Here is an 18,814-nt window from a genome sequence, read left to right as displayed (position 1 = left end):
CAGGTATTTTGTTACATTCTGCACAAATATTTTGTACAGTTTTGATTAAATTGTTACATAATGTTTATTTAAATTTATAAATAAAGTTAGTCAAGAATGCACATCATTAAAATATTTAACATTCTCATCCTGGTAGGTGCTTTGACTTTATTTATTGAACTCTTCACATTTTTCAGTCATACATTGTAGCTTTCTTCATATAGATCCTGTCCTTTTTATATTGTGTATTATCATCTGTAATATTATATCGTCTATTATTATCATTTGTTTTATTAGCATCTGTTATATTTTTTGCTATTGTTAATGGGGTCTCTTCTTCCATGGTAATCATTGGTTATTGCTGGTATGTTATAAGTAAATCTATTGGAGTTTTATTTTTGGTACTTTTTTTTTTACAGGCCACCTACGTAATTTTCACACACACGCACACACACACACACTATATATATGTTTTTGTCTCCATATATAAAATAAATATATATATTTATATGTAAAGTAAATATATATATATATAGTGTGTGTGTATATATATGTATGTATGTGTGTATATATATCCCCCCTGCCATTTCCAATTGTTTTCTCCTTATCAACCAAATAGCATTATCATACTTTTAATTGCTGAGGTGTTAAAGTTAGAGTTTATATTATTTTTTATTGCTCTATTAAAAAATTTCCATAGACTTTGTGACTTAAAGCAATACCTATTTACTATCTCAGTTTTTGTCTAGACACACCTTAGCTGGTTCCTCTGTTCACAGTCTCACAAGGCTGAAATCAAGATGTTGGCTGTGGCCGTGGTCTCATGTGAAACTCGAGAAAGATCTGCTTCCTAACTCACACAGGTTGTTAGCTGAGTTTAGTTCTTTACAGATTTAGGACTGAAGGCTTTGTTTTCTTGCTAGCTAAAGGCTGGAGGTCCTTTCTTACAGCTATCTATTGAAAGTTGCCCTCAACTCCTAGCACAGGAGACATCCAACAAGAAGAGCACTACAGTCTTATGGAATGTAACCTTGTAATCACATCCATTGTATCACCTATACCATACTCCATTAGTTAGAGACATATCATAGGACCTGCCTACACTCAGGAAAAGGGGATCACACAAGAACATGAGCACCAGGAGGTGGGGATCTTGGGGGCTACCCTAAGAATCTGGACAATGCAGAGCCATTCTTTCAGTCCAGAAACCCTAGGAATACCCTGTTTTAAGCTACTATCTTATCTAAATTATTGCTATAGCCTTTTAACTGGTTTCTTTTTGTCTGCTCCTAGCTAATTTTAGCCTATTACATGCATAGCAGCTGTAGTGATCCCATTAAAACACAAATCAGGTAATCTCAGTCCTGTACTCACAAAGTTTTTCATATCATCAGTATGAAACCATCCCCAGTGATTTCTCATGTCACCATAAAAAAATCCAGAGTCATCACAATGGATGACTATGTGATCAGGATCTCTACTGATGTGGTTTGGCTCTCTGTCCCCACCCAAATCTCATGTTGAATTGTAATAATCCCCACATGTCAAGGGCAGGGCCAGGCAGAGACAATTGAATCATGGGCGCAGTTTCCCCCATACTGTTCTCAAGTTAGTGAGTTCTCATGAGATGTGATGGTTTTATACGCGTCTGGCATTTCCCCTGCTGGCACTTCTTCCCTTGCCTGCTGCCATGTAAGATGTAACTTCCACTTTCTGCCATGATTGTGAGGCTTCCCCAGGCATGTGGAACTATGAGTCCATTAAACCTCTTTCTTTTATAAATTACCCAGTCTTGGGTATGTCTTTATCAGCAGTGTGAGAAAGGACTAATACACCTACCTAGTATTGTTTTGACCTCATCTCCTAATGCAAGTTGAGTATCCCTTATCTGAAATGCTTGGGATCAGAAGTATTTCAAATTGCAGATTTTGAAATACTTGCATATCCATAGTTTGATATCTTGGGGGTAGGGCCCAAGTCTAAACATGAAATACATTTATGTTTCATATAAACCTTATACACAAAGGCTGAATGTAATTTATACAATATTTTAAAATAATTTTATACATGAAACAAAGTTCATGTACATTGAACCATTAGAAAGCAAAGGTGTCACTATCTCAGCCACCAATGTAGGCAATCTGTGGTTGCCTGCTGTCACCATCTTTCCTGACTCTAAATTTGTGTGCTACTATATTAGTCCATTCTTACATTGCTATAAAGAAATATCTGAGATTGGGTAATTTATAAAGAAAAGAGGTTTAATTGGCTCATGGTTCTGCAGATTATACAAGAAGCATAGCAGCTTCTGCTTCTGGGGAGGCCTCAGGAAGCGTCCAATCATGGTGGAAGGCAAAGGAGAAGCAAGCGTCCTACATGGCAGGAGCAGGGGCAAGAGGGAAGGTGCTACAGACTTTTAAGCAACCAGATCTCATGAGAACTCATTCACTATCATGAGAACTCGCTCACTATCATGAGAACAGCACCAAGGGGATGGTGCTAAACCATTGAGAAATTCACTCGTATGACCCAGTCACCTCCCACCAAGCCCCGTCTCCAACATTGTGGATCACAATTTGACATGAGATATGGGCAGGGACACATATCCACACCATATCAGCTACTGATAAGCAATCATTTCCTTACACTTATTCACACATAGTATTTAACACTAAAAAATGTAACATACCATTTATACAGTAAAAAAAAATGACATATTCAGGATAACTGGCAGCACAGTAGCATCACCAGAACACCTTTCTTAGCTGTTAAACATAAAACTGCAGGCTTTCAGTCTCCACCTATGATGCTGTGTTTTGATTAAAAGGTTACTGTACCTTGGGCCGGGTGTGGTGGCTCACACCTGTAATCCCACCACTTTGGGAGGCTGAGGCGGATGGGCAGATCACGAGGTCAGGAGTTTGAGATCAGCCTGGCCAACATGGTGAAACCCCATCTCTACTGAAAATACAAAAATTAGCTGGGCGTGGTGGCGCATGCCTGTAATCCCAGCTATTCCAGAGGCTGAGGCAGGAGAATTGCGTAAACCTGGGAGGTGGAGGTTGCAGTGAGCCAAGATCATGCCACTGCACTCCAGCCTGGGTGACAAGAGCGAAACTCCATCTTAGGGGTCGGGGGAGAAAAACAGGTAATGTACATTGAACAGTAGGGATGCCAGGTAAACTGTGTGTTGTGCATTTTGACTGTGTTGTGACCGTGATCCATAACATGGTGTGGAATTGTCCACTTGTGGCATCATGTTGGTGCTCAAAACATTTTGAATTTTGAAGCATTTTGGATTTTGGAGTTTGGGATGCTCAATGTGTACTTCTCCCTTTCTTATTCCACTTCAGCTATATTGGCCCCCTTCCTGTTCAAACAGGTTAGAAATTCTCTCACCTTAGGTATTTGACTGAAGCTATTTGCTGTACCTGGAACACCTTTTCCCCCAATAGCTACATGGCTTGCTTCCTCACTACTTTTAGGTCTTTCCTAAAGGTTATCACCTTCTTAGTGAGCTCTTTCCTGACCACCATATTTAAAATTACACACAGTGATATATTTTTTTCACTCCTTGTTAAAACTCATTTTTCACTTTCTTGTTTTAGTTGTATCCATTACTTTGTTGTTTAATTTTTAATTTTGTTCATTGTTCCCTTCCTCTACTATTTAGAGTTCCATAAGGACTGGGATATTTGTATGTATGTGTGTGTGTTTATTGGCAAATTGCCAACATTTAAAACAGTAGTAGGCATTTAGTAGATATTCAACCAGTATTTTTCTTAGTAAATTGAAATTTATGTCATTAGGAGATGGATTCACAAATAGTTTTATTGTCTTCTAATAATGAACATTCTATCGCCTTTTGCATTTTATTTTATTCTTGTCTTTTTGCATTATCTTGGATTTCTAGAACGATGTTAAAAAATAATGGGCAGTTTTGCCTTCCTGATGACTTTAATGGGAATGCTTTTCCTGTTTTTGCTTTTAGATCTTGTATTGAGATAGATTTGTCTTTTAAAAAATCATATTAAAGAGGTAACCTTTCTTTAATTTACTCAGAATTTTTTGGAGGACAAGGAATAGAAAGTAGATGTTGAATCTTTGAAATCAAAGAGCTTTTAAGCATCTGTTCCAATGATTATATGTCTCTCTTCTGTTACATATTGATGTCATAAATTACATCAGGAGATATTTTAATATTAAACTCTCTTTTTATCCCTGGAATGAAATGTGCTTGGTCACAATATGGTACTATTTTAATTAACTGCTGGATTAAATTTACTAAGCTTTACATTATTTCTAGTACTTGTAAGATTTTAAAAGTCTTACGTCATTTGTTATTTTAGATTTACTCATTCCCTAATTAGCAGAATTCAGTCCAGGTATGTATTTACTCATAAAGTTGCCCCAATTCACCTTGGATCACCTCATTGTACATCCAGATACTGTAGACCTCTCTTTTCAAATCTTAACTCAAAATCCACTGACAGTCATTTTCATTATCTATTCAGTGGTTTAGTAGCCTAAAGAAAGAAAAGTGTCTCCCTAAACCTTCTTAACCTACAGCCTTATATATCTGGGTTGATGATAACATGATCCTCCCTATTGTTCAAACTAAACACCCAAGAGTCATTCTTGATTTCTTTCTTCTTTTACTCTACATCATAATTAGTTCACCAGCAAATCTTATCACTTTTTTTTTTTTGGCAGGGTCTGTCACTCAGGCTAGAGTACAGTGGTGCAATTACAGCTCACTGCAGCCTCGACCCCCTGGGCTCAGGTGATTCTCCCACCTCAGCCTCTCCGGTAGCTGGGACCTATGGGTGTGTGCCACCGTGAGCAGCTAATTTTTTGTATTTTTAATAGAGACAGGTTTTGCCATGTTGCCCAGGCTGGCCTCGAATTCCTGGAATCAAGTGATCTGTCTGCTTCAGCCTCCCAAAATGCTGGGATTACAGGCATGATTCACTATGCCTGGTCCCTTTACTCTTAACATAATTTAAAATTCCTGTGTGTATTAGAGTCTATGTCTTGACTTTCTTTTGCTTTTTCATTAAAGCTGTTTAAATTCTTACAGTTTGTAATATGTTTTAATATCTAATCATGTTAGACCTCCTTCCAGTTTTGTCCTACTGTTCTGGTATTGAATGTTGCTGCAGCTGTGTCTGGAACAATTTGATTTCCTCTCCTTCCATGTCCCTCACTCCACCTTGTAGTAACTTGGTCGTTTTGCCTGGATACCCCAATGGTTCTTTGTTACTTGTTAAGCTTAACTTTACCAGGTTCTGTCTCTGTGCTAACTCTTTTGATTCAGTTTACTCTGGGACATATTGTACAGTTTATGTACTTAGATTGATGACTTTTTTTTCTCCTGGGGAGAATTTCTTGACTAATATCTTTAAAGATATATCATGTTAGATTATTTCAATTTTCTCTTCAAGAAATCAATAATTTAAACTCCTTATTTCCATTATATTTTTCACATTTTTGTCATTCTGTTCCTTACATTTGTTATTATCTTCTTAACAGTATCTGTTTTCTTTTTTACTGTTTGCAATTATACTTTCATTTCTATGACAGTTTTATTCTTCTATTTCATTCCTTAGCTCTGCCAGCTCATGTTTTACTTTTTCTGGTTGCTGTTTCTTCCCTGTGTTCATAGATTTTTATTTTGTGCAATGAGCTTAATGGAGACCACTGCTTTATCAAACTTGTTTAATTCATAGAAAATTGTGTGTTCACAGTTTAAGTATTTAAAGGCAACTTTTTTTTTAGTATGTATCTTCCATCTATTTATCTTTTTTTTTTAAATTTTTTCTTATAGCACCTTTGTATGGTACTTCTTTTTGGAGAGATGTGAGCTTTTTCACAGCAGCTGTTTGTAGGAGGCTTATGCTTAAGAGAAGCTAGAGAAGCTAGGGTCATGCTCCTGGTTAGATGGAATTTTTCTAAAGGCCCAAATTTTGTATGTGTGTGTTTGTTCCTTTTTCAGGCCATCCTCTCCCCTCCCCTGGTACCCCCCATATATCTTGATATGGAGGTAGACAGTTTTCTGTTTGTTAGTAATTGTCTCTATAATCTAACTAGTAATTAATTATTAATGGAGTTTTTTGTGACTTCTGGTTCCACTGTGCTCCTTCTGCTTCTTGGTGTCATATTGGGGGTCTTGTGTATTCCATTTCCACTGTTGAAAACAGAGGATTAGGCATTGCCTCTTGGGTTATACTCCTCATTTTTGAGAATTTTATTTTGTTTTTCTTCTTGGAAATTTATTTTGCTTTTATGTTTATATTAGTCAGGGTTCTCTAGAGGGACAGAACCAATAGGATACAAGTATATATAAAAGGGAGTTCATTAAGGAGTATTGACTCACACAGTCACAAGGTGACATCCCACAATAGGCCATCTGCAAGGAAACCTTGCTCCTGCAAAGAGCAAGGAAGCTAGTCTGAGTCCCAAAGCTGAAGAACTTGGAGTTCAATGTTGGAGGCCGAAAAGCATCCAGCATGGGAGAAAGATGTAGGTTGGAAGAGTAAACCAGTCTAGTCTTTCCACGCTCTTCTACCTGCTTTTATTCTGGCTGTGCTGGTAGCTGATTAGATTGTGCCCACCCAGATTGAGAGTGAATCTGCCTTTCCTAGCCCACTGACTCAAATGTTGATCTCATTTGGCAACACCCTCACAGACACACCCAGAAACAATATTTTGCATCCTTCAATACAATCAAGTTGACAGTCAATATTAACCATCACAAGTCCACCCTTTGTCAATGTGAGCTCATAAACATCTGAAATCGTAAGTAATCTCCAAATAAAGACAACAAAAGGATTATAATTACACCTAACATAATATAACTATCCTTTGTACAACTGGAAACACACCAATCCCCAACCCAAATGCTGTTATATAAAGTTAACAACACTTAAATGCTGATATGAAGTCACTAACTCTACGTCACATGATAAAGGAGAAAGGAAATAAAATGAAGATATTTTCTTAGTACAAGTGTATACATGCACAAGCATGTTCTTAACAAAATAAGGAGGAAATACTCATGACAATTACAGTTCTCATTTCTGCAGCTGATCACATGGTCGTAGCTGGTATTGATGACTACCGTCTTCTACTACCCATTCTGTATTCTCTTTGCCTTCAGCAAGCACCTCAGCAGGTCATGTTTTTTTTTACCTGGTGGAGTGACCCAAACCTTCATTCCTGAAGGGTCTGAGCCATTTGTAGTCCTGCCTAGATTTGGCTGTTGTAGTTTCCCATTGACCTTAATCACAGGGCATGGTAATACTAGGAGACACCCTAATGGATCTCCTGTATTCCATGCATACTCTTCCTTACCTCCACTGTGGAGTAGTACACTGATTTCATCTTGATAGTCCAGGTCAGTCACCCCAGCCAACATTGTAACTCCTTAGCCTGTTGACTTAAAGGTAGGAGGAGCCCAAAATTTACTGTATTAGTCTATTTTCATGCTGCTGATAAAGACATACCTGAGACTGGGTAGTTTGTAAAGAAAAAGAGGTTTAATGGGCTCACAGTTCCACGTGGCTGGAGAGGCCTCATAATCATGGTGGAAGATGAAAGGCACATCTTACGTGGTGGCATTCAAGAGAGAATATATATATATATCATGGATGGCCACAATATCCTGTCTCATTCTTTCCCTTCCTCAGCACCATTTGTCCTATTTTTACTGCCTTTGGCTGCCCTTCAATTTATTTTGTGGTTAAACATTTCTGTGATATGCTGTTTTTCTCCCTCCTCCATGCTTTTGGGTTAGGTGTTCTTAGCTAACCCAAAAGTGGGCTTAGGTGTTCTTAGCTTGATCTGACAATTATAAAATTAGCCACTGACATTTTATCTAATGAACATTTTCTAGATTGGCAGCAAAATGATGATTCTGTCATAACTTTGGTAATTGCTGAATAAAAAGTTGTGGCAATTTGGAGTTTTTCTGGATTTGCTAAAATTCTCTGACGAATTTTTAAATTAAGTGGCAGTTGAGAGGAAAATTTACTATTTATGTAGATTTAGATACATTTTAAAAAATCTAGATTGGAAATTACCCATGGTCTTAAAAATACTCAGTAAGAACAACTTTTGAAGAGGAGATTACTATTCTAATTGATTAAAAATATATCTGAAATAACTAAATGATACTTTCTGTTAGATTTATATTTTGATGTACAGTTATTACTTTGAGACATCAAGGATGTAATTATGCTTTTGGGACATATTTTACACAATCTACGTTTATTTTTCTTTTTTATATAGGTTATTAAGTGTGATATGCTGTGATCTGGACACTCTTCTCCTGTTAGAGACTCAGTATCAGGTATCTGAAATGTTACTAAATGCTCAAGAAGAAAATATCTTGGAGACTTCTGAGAGCCACAGGTAAAAATGGGTGATTAAAACAGAGTAACAGCAGTTTTCTTTAGAGATGTTTTGTTAAGACAGTAATTTTTGATATAGTTTGTTTAATGTTTTTCTGCTTTCTAAATTCAATCAATTTAAATAACAGAATACAAAGCAACTAAAGTGTAAATGTCACAGAAAGATTATGATAGAAGTGTTTGGAGAGTGCTTGCAGAGTACTACTTTCAAGTCTGTTGCTTTTGTCGTGTGTGTGTGTGTGTGTGTGTGTGTGTGTATGTATGTATGTGGTATGTGTGTATATATATGTAATACATAAAATATTAGGTAAGACCTAACTTTATTAATGGTTCCATAAAACCGTATCACCTTTTAATTCAGCTGCTATTGTAAGATGACCCATTGAACAAAATTTTTGATTTTGTGTCCTTTGCAGAGGCACTCTTTATTCCATCCTCTTAATTATGTTAGTTCAAAGTCATAAATTCTGATTATTTCCAAAATGAGGTTATGGTAATATCCTGATAATTTTTTTCATTAATAAATCACACTTGCCATTACCTCAATTTGGCTGACTGTTGTCAAATACACATTCAATAGCTGGCATTGCCTTTATGTCTGTAATTAATTTTAAAAAAGAGTATGTCTGCATCTTAGCCAGGTCTTGGAAAATTATTATGGAGTATATTACTTGATACTCTAGGTTTTTTGTAGAAGGAAAAGATTAACAGCTGCTGAGTATGGAAGCTACTCCTAAGCAACATTTAGATTTTGAATTTAAGGCACCAGGTTTAAAACTTAAGAAAACCTTGACTGAAAATATGATTGTTGAAGTCACTGTAGAAATAATGCATGTCCTAATTCCATTTCTTTAAATGCAGTAATATTTATCAGGGAAAGTATTCTTTAATTAATGTCATTGTATCGCCATCAATTTTTTGCTGTCTAGCAAAGAGAACTTAAAATGAAAAGTGAATTTAGCTTTTGTATTTTAAGAAATACATTGACTTTTGTATATGGTATAAGGAGGGGGTCCAGTTTCAATTTTCTGCAAATAGCCAGTTCTCCCAGCACTATTTATTAAGTAGAGAATCCTTTCCTCATTGCTTGTTTTTGTCAGGTTTGTCAAAGATCAGATTGTTGTAGAAGTTTGGCCTTATTTCTGGGTTCTCTATTCTGTTCCATTGGTCTATGTGTCTGTTCTTGTACCAGTACCATGCTATTTTAGTTACTGTAGCCTTATAGTTTGAAGTCAGGTAGTGTGATGCTTCCAGCTTTGTTCTTTTTGCTTAAGATTGTGTTGGCTATTCGAGCTCTTTTTTGGTTCCACGTGAATTTAAAAATATTTTTTGTCTGATTCTGTAAAGAATGTCAATATAGTTTAATACGAATAGCATTGAATCTATAAGTTGCTTTGGGCAGCATGGTCATTTTCTCAATACTGATTCTTCCTATTCATGAGCATGGAATGTTTTTCCATTTGTTTGTGTCATCTCTGATTTCTTTGAGCAGTGGCTTGTAGTTCACCTTGAAGAGGTCCTTCACTTTTCTTGTTAGCTGTAGTTCTAGGTATTTTATTCTTTTTGTGGCAGTTGTGAACAGGAGTTCATTTATAATTTGGCTCTTGGCTTGCCTGTTGGTGGTGTATAGGAATGCAAGCGATTTTTGCATGTTGATTTCATATCCTGAGACTTTGCTTATCAGCTTAAGAAGCTTTTGGGCTGAGATGATGGGGTTTTCTAGATATAGGATCATGTCATCTACAAATACAGTTTGACTTCCTCTCTTTCTGTTTGAATGCACTTTATTTCTTTCTCTTGCATGATTACCCTGGCTAGAATTTCCAATACTATGTTTAATAGGAGTGGTGAGAGAAGGCATCCTTGTCTTGTGCCAGTTTTCAAGGCTAATGCTCACAGCTTTTGCTCATTTAGTATGATACTGTCTGTGGGTTTGTCATATATGGTGCTTATTATTTTGTGATATGTTCCTTCAGTTACACTATATACAAAAATCAACTCAAGATGGATTAAATACTTCAATGTAAACCCAAAACCCAAAACTATGAAAACCCTAGGAGAAAATCTAGGCAGTACCATTCAGGGCATAGTCATGGGCAAAGATTTCATGAGGAAGATGCCAAAAGCAATGGTAACAAACACAAAAACTGACAAATGGGATCTAATTAAACTAAAAAGCTTCTGCACAGCAAAGAAACTATCATCAGAGTGAACAGACAACCTATAGAATAGGGAAAACTTTTTGCAATCTGGCCATCTGACAAAGATCTAACAACACCTAATATCCAGCATGTACAAGGAACGTAAACAAATTTACAAGAGAAAAGCAAACAGTCCCATTAAAAAGTGGGCAAAGGACATGAACAGATGCTTCTCAAAAAAAGACATACATGTGGCCAACAAACATATGAAAAAAAGTTCAACATCACTGATCATTAGAGAAATGCAAATGAAAACCACAATGAGATATCATCTCGCACCAGTCAGAATGGCTATTATTAAAAAGTCAAAAAACAACAGATGCTGGTGTGGCTGTGGAGAAAAAAGAATGCTTTTACACTGTTGGGAGTGTAAATTAGTTCAACCATTGTGGAAGACAGTGTAGCAACTCCTCAAAGACCTGAAGACAGAAATAGCATTAGACCCAGCAATCCCATTACTGGGTATATACCCAAAAGAATATAACTCCTTCTGTTAGACAGATACAGGCACACTTATGTTCATTGCAGCACTATTCACAATAGCAAAGACACGGAATCAACACAAATGCCCATCAATAATAGAAAATGTGATACATATACAGCATGTAATACTTTGCAGCTATAGAAAGGATCATGTCCTTTGCAGGGACATGAATGGAGCTGGAGGCCATTATCCTCAGCAAATTAATATAGGAATGGAAAACCAAATACTCCATGTTCTCACTTATAAGTGGGAGCTGAATGATGAGAACATATGGACACATGGTGGGGAACAACACACACTGGGGCCTGTTAGAGGGTGAAGCTGGAGAGGAGGGAGAGCATCAGGAAGAATAACTCATGGATGCTGGGCTTAATACCTGGGTGATGGGATGATCTGTGCAGCAAACCACCATGGCACACGTTTGCCTATGTAACAAACCTGCACATCCTGCACAGGCACCCTGAACTTAATAAAACTATATAAATGTTAAATGCAGTAAAGAAAAAGAAATAGATTGATAAATATTTCTGCCTTTTTTCTTTACAATCCAGAGACTTGAGTTAAAAATTAACACATATTCAATCAAAAGGATGACAAAGGTGATATATTTATTTTTTCAGGGACTTTATAATTGATGGCTTATCAGTGGAGAGAAATCATGTTCTTGTTAGAATAAATCTTGTTGGTGGGCCATTGGAACGGATTTTGCCTCCGAGGATACTCGAAAAGGTTAGTGTGGGGCAAAGAGCAGTGGGATGTGTTTTTCTGACATATTTTGAAGCAAGATAGCCAACTCAAAGTCACCCTAAACTTTACCTCTTAACTATCTACATCACAGAGTTGAACTTATTACTTGAGAATATTTAGGATGCAAATAAATACTTTCAAACTAAAATAATATTTTTGATGTCTAAGGGTCATGAATGCTAACGTAGGGTAGGTATTGTTTGCATGTGTAGTAGAGTAGGTATTGTTTTATTAAAAAGTTGTCATTTTTCTTGTGCGCCTTTGAATATTTTACTTTCAATGTCTTTCTCATTCATGATACTTAACTTTTATTATTAAATGACATATTATTTTTTATTTTATTGGAAACATTGAGTACCTCTCCTTCCATCAATATTCAAGTATGGGTTTCTCATGAAGGTTTTTCATTTGTTTTCGTTGTTGTTAAGAACCTTCTTGCTTTGACTGTCACTCTCGGAAAGATAAGATAGAAATGACTGGCAGCACAAGAAAAAGTTTTGTGGAAAAAAACACAGGTTTCTTTTGAAGATTACAATTTTCCTTTTATGAAAAAAAACACAGTAAATTTATCATTATCAATTCTGCTTGCTACAAGTTACCATATATTTGTCCTCAGTACTAATTTAATATTGTTTCTGTTACAGCTTGTTTTAAGTATTACTCATTGGAATATTGAAGTATAGTATCAAATAGCTTTTGGTTAGTTGGGCAACAACTGCAGAATTTATGAGCAAGAAAAGCCAGTTTAAGTTAATGATATTTCAGATAGCTTTAAAATTCAATATTATTTTAGACCACTTCCTAAAGTCATCTGTCTTGCTTCTTTTTTAGAGTGATAATCCATATCCTTGGCCAATGTTTTCATCATATCCATTGCCAAACTGCTATCTGTCAGACATTACAAGAAATGCTGGTATAAAACAAGGTAAAATATTTACCATCAAATGCCATATTATTTTTAAAGCTTTTGTTATAATTTGAAAAAAAGAAAATATTAAGGAAGATGAATATTGACTGCATTTAGCATGTATACATGTGTGCATTTATGCCTATTTCTTTGTATTTTTTTCCTCATGTTTCTTACTAACTTGGTACAGTCATGCGCTGCATAATGACATTTTGGTTAATGATGGACCACGTATACAAAGGTGGTCTTATAAGATTATTATACCACATTTTTACTATACCTTTTAAAATCTTTAAATATGTTTAGATGCACAATACCATTGTGCTACAATTGCCTACAGTATTCAGTACAGTAACATGCTGTATAGACTTGTAGCCTAGGAGCAATAGGCTGCACCATGTAGCCTAGGTGTAGAGTAGACTATACCCTCTATGTTTGTGTAAGATGACTCTACAGTGTTCACAAAGTGACAAAATCGCTTGAGGATGCAATTCTGAGAATATATTCTCATTGTTAAGCAATGCATGACTATTCGTATGAGGCTAATAATTCTTACTTCTTGTTGCTAAGGTGTAGCTGATCTGTCCAGTAGCAACAGTTGTTTGATTAAAAAAAAAGTAATGGTCTTTGATTTGTTCAATTAATTCTAGGTATGTATCAACAGAGTAGTAATTTTTAGTAACTGCTATGTGCTATACACAGGTCTTGTATACTCAACAACTGAAATTAGTGAAGATTATAATTCCCACCTTTGTGGAGTCATGAACTCTTATAGAATGCATTCAAATAATTAGATAATTGTATAGCAGTACAATGTGATGGGAACTAAATAGAAAAATGTATAGCCTGCTAGGATAGTACATAAGCAGGATACTCTTCCAAAGAAGAATATGTATATGATGAGGCATGTAGTTTAAATATTTATTTTCTGAGTAAGAGAAGAGCATTTTTTCTTTTTGGCAGAGGAAAAAGCAGAGGGGCTGGAAGAAGCAAGTTATAGTCAGAGAACTGTGGTAGTTGAATAATGTCTGAGATTTGGAATGTGACAGCAAGAGTGACAGGAAGTAAGACTGAACATGTAAGCCCAGCCATAAGACCAGTGGAGATCAAACTCAGGTGTTTAGACATTATCTTATGAGCCACTAAAATTCAAACAGAATTTTTAGGCTGGAGAATTCTAAGATGAAAGATGAAGCTACATGGCCTATCTGCAGGCCACCACTCTTAAACGCTACCTACTGGATAGAAGCCCAAATTACAACACCAAAAACATTTTGCCAGTATGCAGTGCCTGTGACACTTAAGGCAAAAATTCAGCCACAAATAAAGATTCTGTATAGAGTTATAGCTCTCTGAAAGCACCCAGAAACAAAGCCAACTGAGTATACTCAACTTACCTCACAGTTAAAGGAACACCAGCCCTCCACATGGCAATTCAAAAAGCCGGAGTGTCCTCTTACCTCCAACCAAATGCACTAGTTTCCCAGCAGTGGTGCTTAACCATATTGAAAGGAATGAAATGACAGACCTAGGATTCAGAATCTGGCTGGTAAGGAAGAGCATTGAGATCCAGGAGAAAGTTGAAACCTAGTCCTAGAAATCCAAGGAATCCAGTGCAATGATCCAGGAGCTAAAAGAAAAAATAACCATTTCAAGAAAGAACTAAACTGAACCTTTGGAATTGAATAATTCACTTTAAGAATTTCATGATTAGTCATAAAGCATAGTCAGAAGTATTAATAGCAGAATAGACCAAGCTAAGGAAAGAATCTCAAAGCTTGAAGACTGGTTCTTGAATCAACTAAGTCAGACACAAAGAAAAAATAATTTTTAAAAATGACAAAACTTCCAAGAAATATGGGATTATGTAAAGAGACCAAATCTATGACTCATTGGCATTCTTGAGAGGGAAGGAGAGAGTGTAAGTAACTTGGAAAACATTTGAAGTCCATCAAAATTTTCCCAAGTTTGCTAGAGATGTAGACATAAGAATTTAAGAAATACAGAGATCACTTGCAAGATACTATACAAGATAACCATCCCCAAGGCACATCATTATCAGATTTACCAAAGTCATTGCAAAAGAAAAAACTTAAAGTCAGCCAGAGAGAAAGGTTGGGTCACCTACAAAGGGAACCTCATCATGCTAGCAACAGACTTTTCAGCAGAAACCTTAAAGCCAGAAGAGATTGGAGGCCTATTTTCAGCATTTTTAAGGTAAAGAAATTTCAACCAAGAATTTAATATCCCACCAAACTCAGCTTCAGGGTAAAGGAAATGTAAAATCCTTCTCAGATAAGCAACTACTAAGGGAACTCATTACTACCAGACCAGCCTTACAAGAGGTCATTAAGAGAGTGCTAAACATGGAAATGGAAGATCAAAACCTGCTACCACAAAGACACACTAAAGCACATAACCCACAGACAGTATGAAGGAATTACACCATCAAGTCTGTAAAACAACAAACTGCCAACCCAATGACAGGATCAGAATCTCACATATCAGTACTAATACCTTGAATTAGTGGGGCCTAAACACCCCACTTAAAAGGCATAGAGTGGCAAGCTGGATAAAAAGATAAGACCCAACTGTCTGCTGTTTTCAAGAGACACATCTCACATGTAATGGCACTCACAGGCTCAAAGGGATGGAGAAAAGCTACCACACAAATGGAAAACATAAAAGAGCAGGTGTTGCAGTTCTTGTATCAGATAAAGTAGACTTTTAACCAACAACAATCAGGAAGAATAAAGAAGGCCATAACATAATGATAAAGTGTTCAAGTAAACAAGAAGACTTAGCTATCCTACATATATATGCACTCAACATTAGAGCACTCAGATTCACAAAACAAGTTTTTCTTGACACAGGAAAAGACTTATATAGCCCCTAAATTACAGTAATGGACTTCAGCACCCTATTGACAACATTAGGCAGATCACTGAGGCGGAAAATTCCACAAGGATATTGTGGAATTAAACTTGACACTTGATGAAGTAGACCTAATAGGTATCCAAAGAATACTCCACCTAACAATGATAGAATATACATTCTTGTCTTCTACACATGAAACATATTCTATGATTGACCATATGCTTGGCCATAAAATAAATCTCAGTGAATTTTTAAAAATGATGCCAAGCACACTCTCAGGCCACAGTGCCATAAAAATGGAAATTAATACTAAGAAGATCTCTCAAAACTACACAAAAACATGGAAATTAAACAACTAGCTCTTTATAACCCTTGAGTGAACAATGAAATTAAGTCAGAAATAAAAACTTTCTTTGAAACTAATCAAAATAGAGATGCAACTTACTAACATCTTTGGGATGCAGCTAAATTTGTGCTAAGAGATAACTTTATAGTCCTATGGCTTTCATCAAGAGGTTAGAAAGACCTTAAATTAATGATCTAACATCATACCTAGAGGAAATAGAAAAAAAGCCCATGTGACTCCAGAGTTAGCAGAAGAAAATAAATAATTAAAATCAAAGAAAAACTGAATGAAATTGTGACACAAACATCCATAAAAAAGATAAATGAGACCAATAATTGATTTTTCAAAAGGAAAAACAAGATAGATAGACTGCTAGCTAGATTAACAAAGAAAAAAAAAAGAAGATCCAAATAAGCACAGTCAAAAATGACAAAAATGACATTACAACTGATCCCACAGAAATACAAAAGATCAAAATACAAAGAGACTATTATGAACACCTGAATGCACACAGATTAGAAAGTCTATAGGATATTGATAAGTTCCTGGAAACATGATATCCTAAGATTGAACCAGGAAGAAAGTAAAATCCTGAACATACCAATAACAAGTTTCAAAACTGAATCAGTAATACAAAGCCTAACAACCAAAAAAAAAAAAAAAAATCCTGGGACCAGATGGATTCATACAGAATTCTACTAGATATATAAAGAACTGATAGCAATCCTTCTGAAACTATTCCAAAAAGTCAAAGAGGAGGAGCTTCTTTATAACTTATTTTACAAAGCCAATATTATCCTGATACCAAACTCTGACAGAGACACAGAAAAAGAAACTTTAGGCCAAATATTCTTGATGAACATGGGCAAAAATAATTTCAACAAAATACTGGCAAATGAAATCCAGCAGCATATTTTTATCCAGCAGCAAAAGTTAATTCACCACAAGTTAGACTTTATTCCTGAGATGCAAGGTTGGTTCATCATATGCAAATCAATGAATGTGATTCACCACATAAACAGAATAAAAAACAAAAACTCCATTACCGTTTCAATAGACACAGAAAAATCCCTCAGTAAAATCCAACATCTCTTCACGATAAAAACCCTCAATAGGCTAGGCATAAAGGAACATATCTCAAAATAATAAGAGCCATCTATGACAAATCCACAGCTAACATCACAGCATTATACTGAATGGGTAAAAAGTGGAATCATTCCCTTTGAGAACTGAAAAAAGACAACTATGCCTACTCTCACTACACTTGTTCAACATAGTACTGAAAGTGCTTGCTAGAACAATTAGGCAAGAGAAATAAAGAAAAAGCATCCAAATAGGAAAAGAAGAAGTTAAACTATCTCCCCTTGCTGATGATACAATTCTATGCATAGAAAACCCTAAGGATTCTAACAAAAGGACCCTAGGAATGATAAATGATTTCAGTAAAATTTCAAGATACAAAATCAATGAACAAAAGTCAGCTTTTCTATACAACAGTATAGATTGAAAGCCAAATCAAGAACATAATCCCATTTGCTGTAGACACACACACACACACGCACACACACACACACACACACTAAAGCCTAGGAATGCATCTAACTAATGATGGGAAGTAGTTCTACAAGGAGAACTACAAACATTGCTGAAAGAAATCAGAGATGACATGAATAAATGGAAAAATATTTCTGCTTATGGATTGTAGGAATCAATATTGTTAAAATGGCCATACTTCCCAAAGCAATTTATAGATTCAGTGCTATCCCTATTAAAATACCAATATCATTTTTCACAGAATTAGAAATATGTATTGTAAAATTCATATGGAACCAAAAAAGAGCTGGAATACCAAAGCAATACTAAGTAAAAACAACAAAGTTGGAGGCATCACATTACCTGACTTCAAACTATACTATAAGGTGAAAGTAACCAACATGACATGGTACTGGTGCAGAAACAGACACATAGACCAATAAAACAGAATACAGAACCCAGAAACAAGCCTACACACTTACTATTAGACCATTTTCAGATGAATAGTTTGTGAACATTTTCTCCTGTTCTGCAGGTTGTCTCTTTACTCTGTTGATAATTACTTCTGCTGTGCAGAAACTCTTTAATTAGGTCGCACTTATCAATTTTTGTTTTTGTTACAATGGCTTTTGGGAACTTAGCCATAAGTTTTTTGCCAAAGCCTATGTCGAGAAGGATGTTTTCCAGATTTTCTTCTAGGAATTTTATAGTTTGAGATCTTAAATGTAAATCATTAATCCATCTTGAGTTAATTTTTGTATATGGTAAGGTAGGGAGATAATATCAAGAATCTAACAGGGCCTTGAACAAATCAACAAGTAAAAAACAAATAATCCGATTCCCTGACAAGATGGAGGAATAAGAAAAGCTCCAGTCCTCAGATCCTAGTGAGACCAATGCAGAAGGCGGGTGATTTCTGCACTTCCAACTGAGGTACCTGGTTCATCTCACTGGGACTGGTTAGACAGTGGGTGAAGTCCACGAGGGTGAACAGAAGCAGGGTAGCTCTGTTCTCACCCAGGAAGCTCAAGAGTTTGGGGAACTCCCTCCCTTAGCCAAGGGAAGCCATTAGAGACTGTGCCATGAGGGATGGTGCTATCCAGCCCAGGTACTACACTTTTCCCACCGTATTCACAACCCAGAGACTAGGAGATTCCCTTGGGTGCCTACACCACAAGGTTTCAAGCACAAAACGGCAGCCATTTGGGCAGACACCGAGCTAGCTGCAGGAGGTTTTTTTTTTTGTTTTATTTTTTTGTTGGTACCCTAGTGTCTCCTGGAACACCATCGAGACAGAACCATTCACTTCCCTGGAAAGGGGGCTGAAGC

At 36.1% G+C, this 18,814-nt stretch overlaps 1 protein-coding gene across 7 annotated transcripts in view; it reads left to right on the top strand.

Annotated features, from left to right (window-relative positions):
- Window positions 1–18,814, top strand: part of TBC1D32 (TBC1 domain family member 32) — a 261,936-nt gene that overhangs the window by 168,837 nt on the left and 74,285 nt on the right. For all 7 annotated transcript variants that reach the window (XM_063666543.1, XM_054492124.2, XM_063666541.1 and 4 more), the window contains 3 exons: window positions 8,269–8,391; window positions 11,696–11,804; window positions 12,654–12,747. In XM_063666543.1, the coding sequence (XP_063522613.1) occupies window positions 8,269–8,391; window positions 11,696–11,804; window positions 12,654–12,747 (326 nt within the window). The remainder of the gene's footprint in view (window positions 1–8,268; window positions 8,392–11,695; window positions 11,805–12,653; window positions 12,748–18,814) is intronic.

The sequence above is a fragment of the Pongo pygmaeus genome, chromosome 5 (assembly GCF_028885625.2).
Source record: "Pongo pygmaeus isolate AG05252 chromosome 5, NHGRI_mPonPyg2-v2.0_pri, whole genome shotgun sequence".
NCBI lineage: Eukaryota > Metazoa > Chordata > Mammalia > Primates > Hominidae > Pongo > Pongo pygmaeus.
The sequence above is the reverse complement of the archived record's forward strand: the minus strand, read 5'-3'. Positions and strand labels throughout refer to the sequence as shown.